The sequence below is a fragment of the Lithobates pipiens genome, unplaced genomic scaffold, assembly GCF_037356315.1.
Source record: "Lithobates pipiens isolate NorthernLeopardFrog02 unplaced genomic scaffold, aLitPip1_a1.2 Scaffold_22, whole genome shotgun sequence".
Lineage (NCBI taxonomy): Eukaryota > Metazoa > Chordata > Amphibia > Anura > Ranidae > Lithobates > Lithobates pipiens.
In genome coordinates this window covers 41,621,461-41,632,635 of record NW_027507784.1, presented here as the reverse complement: position 1 = coordinate 41,632,635, position 11,175 = coordinate 41,621,461, and the positions used below count along the sequence as shown (strand labels likewise).

General features: G+C 44.7%; 1 protein-coding gene and 1 pseudogene across 1 annotated transcript; one reads left to right on the top strand and one right to left on the bottom strand.

Moving 5' to 3' along the window:
* Positions 1–371: 371 nt before the first annotated feature.
* LOC143925789 (U2 spliceosomal RNA) lies at positions 372–453 on the bottom strand (annotated as a pseudogene).
* Positions 452–9,535, top strand: LOC143925659 (uncharacterized). The gene is made up of 4 exons (XM_077450123.1): positions 452–481; positions 1,387–1,518; positions 5,691–5,769; positions 9,032–9,535. The coding sequence occupies exons 1-4, from the start codon at positions 452–454 to the stop codon at positions 9,409–9,411; spliced, it is 621 nt and encodes a 206-aa protein (XP_077306249.1). The 3' UTR covers positions 9,412–9,535.
* The last annotated feature ends 1,640 nt before the right edge of the window (positions 9,536–11,175 follow it).

The window sequence follows — 11,175 nt, the reverse complement described above, 5'->3', positions numbered from 1 at the left end:
ACAGCCCAGCCCAAACCATGACAGCCCCCACCACAGCCAGAAAGGCATGGAGATCAGCGAGCTTAGTGAGACCCTTTGCCATCAGGTCAAACCCTCACTCCCGTCACTCCTACCTAATTATATTCGAAAGGTACCGGCTGCCCCTCTGCTGGAACAGAAGAGCTAAGCGTTCCCTCCCAAAAAACTGACTGGGGCTAAAGCTGCCACAATCCAAGCCGGTCTGCCAGGGTCCCCTCCCCTGGCGCCGACCAGTGGTTCTCCGCCCTCATCAGGAGGCTTCCCGAACCGGCTACAAACCAGTCCGGGTCACCTTTACACCAACAGGCTTTGCATAGCAACCGCCACCCCTACTCCACCTCGCCGTAGAGCAGGGACGGTAAACAAGCGCCACCTATTGGCAACTGATAAGAACAGATACTACACTTGATCTTAGCCAAAAGGCCGAGAAGCGATGAACTTGAACACACCTCCCGCGGGTTGGGTAAATGACCTACGCGGGCCACAGTTTGAGGACCCCTGCTCCAGTCGCATGACAAGTCACGGCAGTGTGAACCGGGGCTTATGCTGCTTTGCTTGCTACAAAACGGAGGACTCGCAAAGTGGGGTAGGCTTATAGAGGACACATCCAACGGCCTTGTCCTCAAAAGATTTCCAGCATTGATTTACTTTGAAGGTACCAGCTAGGATCCATGATTGCTCAGGCTTTGTCCTGCACTGTATTCCAAGATATTAAATTTACAGGCAAGTAAAGTATAAGTTGTGCATTTTTTGCAGGTAAAAAATTAGCATTTACAATTTTTTTTTTCTTTTCTTAGGAGCCTGGAAAGCATTGCACCAGCGATCAGAAGAAAGTGGGTGCAGTGTCAGGCTCCTGCAAACTTGTCAGTGTCGCTGTCTGCTCATACCTCCACTATGGGCAAGCAGTTACCTCAGTCCAGGAATATCCAATGAACTACAATGATGTTCACCAGCGCCCTGGTAGTTCATTGAGAGCTACAAGCCTTCAGCTGCTAAGGATGTCTGTCAGTACTTGTAGTCTATTGACTCTCAGGACTCTTGTGAATAATGCAGCCATGTGGGCAGAGTCCCACACTGCTGCAGTGTTTTTAAATTGTGAAAGTGGGTGCAGGGAGTAGATCCCCAGCAGGGGCGTACCAAGCGGGGGGCGGGGGGCGTTCTGCCCCAGGTGCCACACATTGAGGGGGGGTGTAAGTGGCTGGGTGCCATTGCTATGGGGTTCACTCTTCACTCAGACACTGTCTGACAGAATCCTGAAGGGAATCCCTGGCTCTGGCTGCTCTGTTTTTTGTGAGTTTTTTGTGAGCTGGAACACCCCCAGCACTGCAACCGAAATAGTATGGTCTAGTTTCTGGTTTCCCCTGCTAGCTCCACCCACCACTGCTGAGCAGCCGAGCTGAGTGTGTCATCATCATTCATCACGGGGGTGGCTGCTGTTACATTCTGTGTCCACATCATCTTCCGGAGTCTAAACCTCCCCAGCTGAAGCTGAGAGCCGAGGTGAGCTGGTGATAGGGGGTGTGTGGGGTGTGAGAAGACGCTGGAGGAGTGTGTCTGTCCTGTCATCCTTAACTGTGCTGGCCTGTCATAGAAGGGGAAGGGGGTTGCTGTGTCCACCACCACCCAGGTATAGTGTAGCTGACCTGATGGAGGGGGATGCAGAATGCAGGCGTGTGCCGTGTACAGGTTGCCGAAGGCAGGCGTGTGCCGTGTACAGGTTGCAGAAGGCAGGCGTGTGCCGTGCACAGGTTGCAGAAGGCAGGCGTGTGCCGTGCACAGGTTGCAGAAGGCAGGCATGTGCCGTGCACAGGTTGCAGAAGGCAGGCGTGTGCCGTGTACAGGTTGCCCAAGGCAGGCGTGTGCCGTGTACAGGTTGCCCAAGGCAGGCGTGTGCCGTGTACAGGTTGCAGAAGGCAGGCGTGTGCCGTGTACAGGTTGCAGAAGGCAGGCGTGTGCCGTGTACAGGTTGCAGAAGGCAGGCGTGTGCCGTGTACAGGTTGCCGAAGGCAGGCGTGTGCCGTGTACAGGTTGCCGAAGGCAGGCGTGTGCCGTGTACAGGTTGCAGAAGGCAGGCGTGTGCCGTGTACAGGTTGCAGAAGGCAGGCGTGTGCCGTGTACAGGTTGCAGAAGGCAGGCGTGTGCCGTGTACAGGTTGCAGAATGCAGGCGTGTGCCGTGTACAGGTTGCAGAAGGCAGGCGTGTGCTGTATATTGCTGTGTGACCACCACCCACCTATAGTAGCTGAGCTGTGATCTTACCTGGTAAGGGGGGGGGGGGGGGTGGTTTTGCTGTGTTCACAAACCAGGTATAGAGTAGATGAGCTGATCTGATAAAGGGGGGATTTACACCCACATCTTGCAGCCATCAGATCCGTCCAGCAAGCAGCAGGTCACAGCAGCATCTTGCCATCTTCCCTGCAGCCCTCAGATCCCATCCACATCCAGCAAGCAACACGCCTTGTCAGCAGGTCAGTTCCCAAATCTGAATCAAATCATCAATGCCAATGCTGTCCCCAGGGACAGATCCGATCTAGAGATCGCCATACAGTGGGGTCTCTGGATCAGATCTGTCCCTGAGGACAGTAGATAATGCAAAGTATGGGCAGAAGAGGGTGTTTTTACAGTTGAGGGGGGGGGGGGTGCCAGATATAGGATGGGCCCTGGGTGCCGAATGCTCTAGGTACGCCCCTGACCCCCGGCATGCTGTCATTGGGTGGGGGTGGGGGAGCTGCAGGAGTGGGAACATGAAGGTGAACTTCTCTAAAATATTTTAATTGTATTTTTTATTGTCAAGTCTACCCTAGCATCTGTTGTTTCAAAACACTGAAATGACTCCTAGGCTTGCATTTTACATTTGCATAAAACAAGTATGACAATTCTCTGTTGCCGTAGTTAGTTGTTCAGATTTTAAATGTTTTTTTTGTTTTTTCCTGTAAAGCACAACTCAGGGCTCAGCTGCCTGGACACTCACCCATCAGTATTTTATGCTTTTATTATTTTAGTTTATACTTGTCTTTATCCAAAATCGTTGGGCTAGTCTGGCAATGCGCTTGGTCCTCTTCAGTCTTCATTTGGAGATGGGTGATCCTCATGGCACCTATGTAATGAGTTCAGTGCTGGGCTCTGCATCACTAAATAGTAAATGCAAAGAGGATCTCCTCAGTCTCTGAGACGACAGATATACACTGCGTGTCCTTTACCTCAGAAGACTAAGGAAAACCGAGTACTGTGAGGGTAAGCTTCAGACATAAGCCCCATACACACTATCAGATTATCTGCTGAGTTTTTCCTTCAGATTTACCAAAACCATATAATATGAGGACAAACCTTAGGAGTTTCAATGTGTATGCAATCAGGCAGGACCTTCTACTACATGGATTTGGTAAATCTGAAGGAAAAACTCAGCAGATAATCTGATAGTGTGTATGGGGCTTAAGGCCTCGTGCAGACTGTACGTTATAATAACCTTTGAAAAACTCACTGCAAAGCTACTGGCATTTTTATAAGTTTTTGCAATAGCATTTTTTAGCGTTCTTCAGCATTAGCGTTAAAAAAAAAAAAAAAAAATTTTTTAATGGATCAAAAACGTTAAACGCTGGTGAGCCGTGTTTTTCTGTGTTTTTTTTTTTTTTTTTTTTAACGTTGGAACGTTTTTACAGCTGAAAGCTGCCTCTCAGAACCCACTAGTTGTGGTATTTTTTTTACAGCCAAAAACAGTTGATAACAGCCTATGCGTGCATGGACACATAGGATAAAATGCTGGAGAGTTTGACTGTAGAAAAAAACGTCTGAAGCCAAAAACGGCTGCTGCAAAAACATCCAGTATTTTTTTTTTTGTAGTGTTACACATGTTTGTGTTTTAAAAGTATGTGTATCTATATGATTTTACAAGTGTTTTTATGTCACTCTTTATGCAGACTCAAAACACTTTAAAAAAAAAAAAACGAAAAAAAAAAAAAAAACACGATGTGTTTTGAACTGGAATATTTTTTTGCATATTTTTTGCCAGTGTAAATGAACCTTAGACTGGGCCTTGAACAGCTAAAGCCTCATACACACGATAGGACTTTGTACAAACTTTCCCTTGGATTTTTGTACAAAGGGCGTCGGCCCTGAACTTGTATTGCATACACACAGCAGGACTTTTTCAGCCGACTTTCACCAAATCACGTGGTTTTTCTGCTCTTTACCGCCACCTTTGGTCAACTTCTGTATTGTCTGATCTTTTGCATTGGTTCTGAGCATGCCTGTTTGTACTTTGTACAAAAGTCTTATGGTTTTCTGTACACACGATCAGACTTTGCTCCATCGGGCTTTTGTTGCCAGAAAGTTTGCCTGTTCGCACAGCCAACAAAAGTCTGATGAAAACCAAAAAAGTTTGTCCAATGGAGCATACACACGGTCGGATGTTGCTCCAAAACAGCTAATTTGCATGTTTGTTGTCAAAAAGTCTGATCGTGTGTATGGGCCTTTACACATGTTTGTGTTTTTAAAAGTGTGTGTGTATCTATATGATTTTACAAGTGTTTTTATGTCACTCTTTATGCAGACTCAAAACACTTTTTTTTTTTTTTTTTTTTTTTTTAACGAAAAAAAAAACCACGGTGTGTTTGAACTGGAATATTTTTTGCATATCTTTTGCCAGTGTAAATGAACCTGAAGGCCCATACACACGGTCGGACTTTTTGACAACAAACATGCAAATTAGCTGTTTTGGAGCAACATCCGACCGTGTGTACGCTCCATCGGACAAACTTTTTCTGTTTTCATCGGACTTTTGTTGGCTGTGCGAACGGACAAACTTTCTGGCAACAAAAGTCCGATGGAGCAAAGTCTGATCGTGTGTACAGAAAACCATAGGACCTTTTTGTACAAGGTACAAATGCGCATGCTCAGAACCAATGCAAAAGATCAGACTACAATACAGAAGTTGACCAAAGGTGGCGCTGGAGTAATTGAACGTCCTCTTTTGAAGTGTCATCAGTACGTTGTGACGTTACTACATTCGTGTTTGTTGTCAAAAAGTTCGATCATGTGTATGCAATACAAACTTGTGGACTAAGCCCTTTGTACAAAAGTCCACGGAAAAGTTTGTACAAAGTCCGACCGTGTGTATGAGGCTTTAGACTGGGCCTTGAACAACTAAAGCCTCATACACACGATAGGACTTTGTACAAACTTTCCCTTGGATTTTTGTACAAAGGGCGTCGGCCCAGAACTTGTATTGCATACACACAGCAGGACTTTTTCAGCCGACTTTCACCAAATCACGTGGTTTTTCTGCTCTTTACCGCCACCTTTGGTCAACTTCTGTATTGTTGTCTGATCTTTTGCATTGGTTCTGAGCATGCCTGTTTGTACTTTGTACAAAAGTCTTATGGTTTTCTGTACACACGATCAGACTTTGCTCCATCGGTCTTTTGTTGCCAGAAAGTTTGTCCGTTCGCACAGCCAACAAAAGTCAGATGAAAACCAAAAAAGTTTGTCCAATGGAGCATACACACGGTCGGATGTTGCTCCAAAACAGCTAATTTGCATGTTTGTTGTCAAAAAGTCTGATCGTGTGTATGGGCCTTAAGTGTTAAAGCAATATTTGTAAAGAATGCATTTGCAGTCGTGCATTTATTTTTTTTATTTATTTATTTTTTTAATTCTTGGTTTATTGTTCCTCAGGTCAAAGAGCTAACCAAGCCTGCCATTAGCTCAGCTTCCATGTTTGGAGGACAACAAAACTCTTCCTTTCCCACTGCAAGTGAGTTTCCATTAAAGTTATGCAAGTCATACATGTTGGTATGTGGATACTGTTCACACTGATTACCGATGGGATAAAGGGAACACCAGTAGGCCAGCACAGACATGATTACTGTATCAGGTGGATAAAAAATCATCAGCTTTACTTGGGGACACCCCATATGGCACCATTGTTTAGTTTTAATTCTATTTTAGATTTAGCTTCAGTAAACAGCCATTGTGTTCTAGATGCAGAAACATCCTGTTCAAATTAACTTTTGACATTTTAAATCCCTGAAAAATTGACTATTGCACTGTACAATTGGCCCTTCAGTGCAAAATATTTCAGTCAAATTCACTAATATGTCCTTAAATGCAAGCTAATCTCTGCCCCTTAACCACTTACAGACCGGACCATTTTGCTGGTCAAAGACCAGACCACTTTTTGCGATTCGCCACTGCGTCGCTTTAACTGACAATTGCACGGTCGTGCGACGTGGCTCCCAAACAAAATTGACGTTCTTTTTTTCCCACAAATAGAGCTTTCTTTTGGTGGTATTTGATCGCCTCTGCGGTTTTTATTTTTTGCGCTATAAACAAAAATAGAGCGACAATTCTGAAAAAAACGCATTTTTTACTTTTTGTTATAATAAATATCCCCCAAAAATTATCTAAAAAAACATTTTTTTCCCTCAGTTTAGGCCGATACGTATTCTTCTACATATTTTTGGTGAAAAAAATCGCAATAAGTGATTTATTGATTGGTTTGCGCAAAAGTTACAGCGTTTACAACATGGGTCTTCAAACTACGGCCCTCCAGTTGTTCAGGAACTACAATTCCCATCATGCCTAGTCATGTCTGTGAATGTCAGTTTTACAGTGCCTCATGGGATGTGTAGTTTTGCAACAGCTGGAGGGCCGTAGTTTGAGGATCCCTGGTTTACAAAATAGGGATAGTTTTATAGCATTTTTATTAATAATAATTTTTTGTTTTTTTTTACTAGTAATGGCGGCGATCAGCGATTTTTTTTTTTTTTTTTTTTTTTTTTTTTGTGACTGCGACATTGTGGGGGACCCATCGGACATTTTTGGGACCATTGTCATTTATACAGTAATCACTGCTATATAAATGCAGTGATTCCTGTGTAAATGACACTGGCAGTGAAGGGGTTAACCAGTGGCAGTGTAGGGGTTAAGTGTTCCTAGGGATGTGTTACTAACTGTGGGGGGGTTGGGCTTTCATTTAGTGAACACTGATCTCTGCTCCAATCACATGGAGCAGAGATCAGCGTCACTAGTTGCTAGGCAGAATGGAGAAATGTTGTTTACAACGGCACTTCTCCATTCGGCCGCTCCGTGAGACGATCGTGGGGATGCCCGCGGCGATCGAGTCCGCGGGTCCCGCGACCGGACTCACGGGGGGTCCCGACCAGCGCTGGCAGGGCGGCAAATTTAAAGGGACATACATGTACGCCCATTTGCCTGCCCGTGCCATTCTGTCGACGTACATCGTCGTGCGCTGGCCGGCAAGTGGTTAACTAAACAAACAAACCTTTTAAATGTTGCACAGAATGACAGGGATGGGTCCTGGACAGCAGGTATATTTCCTCACTATTTGGGTTGTGGTTCCTTTTAAGGGAGACAGTTTGAAGACATTGTTGAGTACTCAGGGGTTCGCAATCATGCAGGGTGAGGGGATCTGGGGTAGTCTGGCTGGAGAAGAGAGGACTTCCTTTTTTTTAGTACATTCTGGATTGGTAAGTCCACATTAGTGACTTTCAAGGGTTTTGGGAGGGAAAAATCTTCAAACCTTGATTATGGAGACCAAGTCCAGAAAAGGAAGAAGAAACAGATGGCACCTGTCTGTGAGGGAGAGAGCAGAACACAGCTGAGTGAGCAATGTGGACTAGCTTGTGGCCCAGACACGCTTGCTAAACACTTCTCAGATGCCCTGTGTGTCGTATTTTTTTTTTTTTTTTTTTAAGGTCAGTATGGGAACTTACCACTTTTGACCCTTTTCAACCACACTGTAAATGCCATCGACGCGTTTACAGTGTGTTTAAGGTGCGGTTGTCGTGAAGGGAAGAAGTGAATGGAGACCGTTGCAAAGTGTCAATGGCTACCAAACTCTGCAGGCAGCATTATTTTGGCCTCGCAGCAATGCTAACGCTGCAGTGTGAACACGTTCCTCCGCTCCCTATTGTAACAATTCAGTGTGGAATTAATAGGCGCTTGGGAAGCAATAAAACACGACACAATCGCCTCATTTCAATGCCTGGGTGAAAGAGCCCTTAGGCAGCTGGAAACTTTAAAATGAGTGGGACTGGAGGGGTGTGGACTGTTTTTGCACCAGGACTTGATAGTTTTTGCTTGCTGAAGACAAGCTGTTTGCCTGTTTTTGTTTCTCTATCAAGTGATGTGCATGAGTGCCTTGGCTTTCTGGGACTCTCCTGATTGGCAGAGACACAGGAGTGGTGCAATTATCTTCCGCTGCTGTCAGTCAAAGTCAATTAGCCAATCAGACGGGGGGCTGAACCACAGCTCCATGTCTGAATGGACACACGGAGCTGTGACTCGGCTCCAGTGCCCCTTTAGCAAGCAGCTTGCTGTGGGGGGCGCTCAACAGGAGGGAGGGGCCAGGAAGAGGGATCCAAGAAGAGGAGGATCTGGGCTGCCAAGTGCAAAACCACTGCACAGAGCAGGTAAGTATAACATGTTTGATATTAAAAAAAAAAATAACTGACTTTAGTATCACTTTAAGCTTTCTAACCCTGCTACACGCTATCAAAAAAGATTTTGTCTGGAGTTGGAAGCACTTGTGACTATGTGTATGCATACACAGCATCTTGCACATTATGGCCCATTTACCTCCCAAGTTTATCCTCTTCCAGCAATGACCATTCCGGGCTTCCCATTGCCACTCTGTTGCAGTGGCTGCCATGCTCTTGGAATTATTCTACTGGACCAACATCTTCTTCTTCAGCAAGTGGGCAGGCACTGATAATGTAACTTCTACACGTGTGTTGGAGCTACATTGTCCTGCCAAATGGGACTTCTTACAGATTCCAGGCATCTATGCTGAACATGTGCAATAGTCGGTGTTCAATTAAAAAAAAAAAGTTGCTAAAAAATAAAAAAGCGGTTTATAGCATAGTAATCCATTATAGCCTGTCTTTATGAATGTTTTCTCATTCAGACGTGCATTCAGGGGGCAGAAAGAGCAGGCAGCTGATCCACGGTTTTACTGCCTCACACTGATTTAACAGTAATCTCTTATTTTGCAGGCTCCTCCGCCAGCAGTGCACCTCAGTCTGCCAGTAGTTTCAGCTTCAAGTCGGATTCTCAGGCACCTAGTGCAGGGCCTATTTCCAGTTTTCCCACTGCTTCAGGATTTGCCAACAAACCAGCAATCAGTTTTAGCAATGCAGTGACGGGATCCGCAGCTTCATTTACTTTTGCAGGAACGACCGCTTCTGATGGAGCATCATCTGGCTTCAACAACACAAAAGCCGTTTCGGCTTCTACATTTTCCTTTGCACCCACCACCACCTCAGGTGCTGGAGCATCTGCTTTTTCTGGGTTTGGGGCAGCCTCAACTGCTGTGCCTGCAAGTACACCTTCTCCCGTCACAGGTGCCTTTGGAGGGACTACAATCGGCTTATAAGTTGTTTATAAGTTGTTTATAAGTTGTTTATAAGTTGTTTATAAGTTGTTTATAAGTTGTTTATAAGTTGTTTATAAGTTGTTTATAAGTTGTTTATAAGTTGTTTATAAGTTGTTTATAAGTTGTTTATAAGTTGTTTATAAGTTGTTTATAAGTTGTTTATAAGTTGTTTATAAGTTGTTTATAAGTTGTTTATAAGTTGTTTATAAGTTGTTTATAAATATATATATATATATATTTATTGATATATTGTTGGAGTGAGTTTTAAGACGTGTTTAATAAAGGCTGTTGTGGCCAGTTTACTCCAGCAAAAGGTGTGGTCTCGTGTGTGTTTTTTGTAGTAGAGACACTAGAGAATAAAATGGCGGTCCTTGCAACTTTTTATGTCACATGATATTTGTGCAGCAATTTTTTTTCAAACACATAAAAAAAAAAAGTTTCATGAATTAAAAAAATCTGTAAAGTTGGCTCAAATTTTTTGCATAATGTGAAAGAATTTGTTACCTCAAGTAAAGAGATACCGAACATGTCATAAAAATTGCGCACACTTGTGGAATGGCGCCAAAATTTGGTACTTAAAAATCTCCATAGACGACGCTTTAACATTTTTTTTTTTTTATTTTTTTTATTTATTTTTTTTTTTTTTTACAGGTTTTATTTGACTACCGTTTACATATGTGTCTCGGCCTTTCCAGTCGCGCCCCCAGCATTGTTTACTTCCACCGGCCCAGACGTAATGTCATAATGTCGCTCCTGGGCCTCTGAGGGTCATAGAGATGACTGGGGACCATCTGATCACCAGAAATCTCTATGCTCGACTTCTGGCGGTGACCGATTCATTATCCGGCTCGCCAGTCGCATGGACCGGAGGACGGCGGGAGAGGGGGGAGGAGAGTCCCCTCCCACCGCCTGTAAAAATGATCAAGCTGCTGAACTGCCGCCATGATTATTTGTGGGGTGCAGGGAATCTGCCGGCCGAAAAGATATCTGGATGATTCCTGTAGCTGCAGGCATCATTCAGATATCCCCACTTGAAGTATGATGTGCCTTGGGTGGGAAGTGGTTAAATCAATTCTTTTTATTAAAAAAACAAACTTCTTATACTTGCATTTGGTTTCGCACAGAGCAGCCCAAAACCTCCTCTTCTAGGGTCCCCTGCTGGCGTTCTTGGCTCTTCCTTTTCTCGTAGCTCCCTAATAGGAAGATGCTTCCTATGGGAGCCCACCTGAGGGCTCGCCTGAGTCGTGCTACCTGCGTCCATAGTCCCAGACAATGCGGCTAGGCCCTGCTCCCCGATCCCTCAGGATTTGACTGGTAGGAGCCAAAGGTTCCCACTGCTGCTCAAGTGCCTGTGAGAAGAGGAAGAGAGGGAAGAAAAGACAGCAACAGGGACAGCCCTGGCCACCCCAACATACACAGGTAAGTGTTTGGGGGGGGTGAAATAGTTAATGGGGTGTTTTAAAAAAATAAATAAAATCTTCATGCAGGGAATGCATTAGGATCAAAAACCACTTAAGGCTTTAGAGCTATTTTAGGACCTCTGTCACCGAGAAGAAGCGTCACTCGGTGGGAGTCTCCCATGGAGGCGGAGCTGTTGCGTTTTTTTTTTTGTTTTTCCGGCTCATCGGGCATGATAGAGGATGAATGGACATCACTGGACATTTTAATTTTATTTTTTAATAAAGGACTTGTCCCAAAGTGTCTCCTGTCTTTACTATTTTTGACACTTTTTGTGAAATGGTAGGGGTTCCCAAAAGGGGACAC

What these genes read in the sequence shown, in the direction of transcription:
- LOC143925659 (XM_077450123.1), top strand. Translation starts at nt 452, where the DNA reads ATGAACTTGAACACACCTCCCGCGGGTTGG. An exon ending in AGCTGAAGCTGAGAGCCGAG is followed by an intron (nt 1,519 to 5,690) that starts GTGAGCTGGTGA and finishes ATTGTTCCTCAG; the next exon opens with GTCAAAGAGCTAACCAAGCC. An exon ending in CTCTTCCTTTCCCACTGCAA is followed by an intron (nt 5,770 to 9,031) that starts GTGAGTTTCCAT and finishes CTTATTTTGCAG; the next exon opens with GCTCCTCCGCCAGCAGTGCA.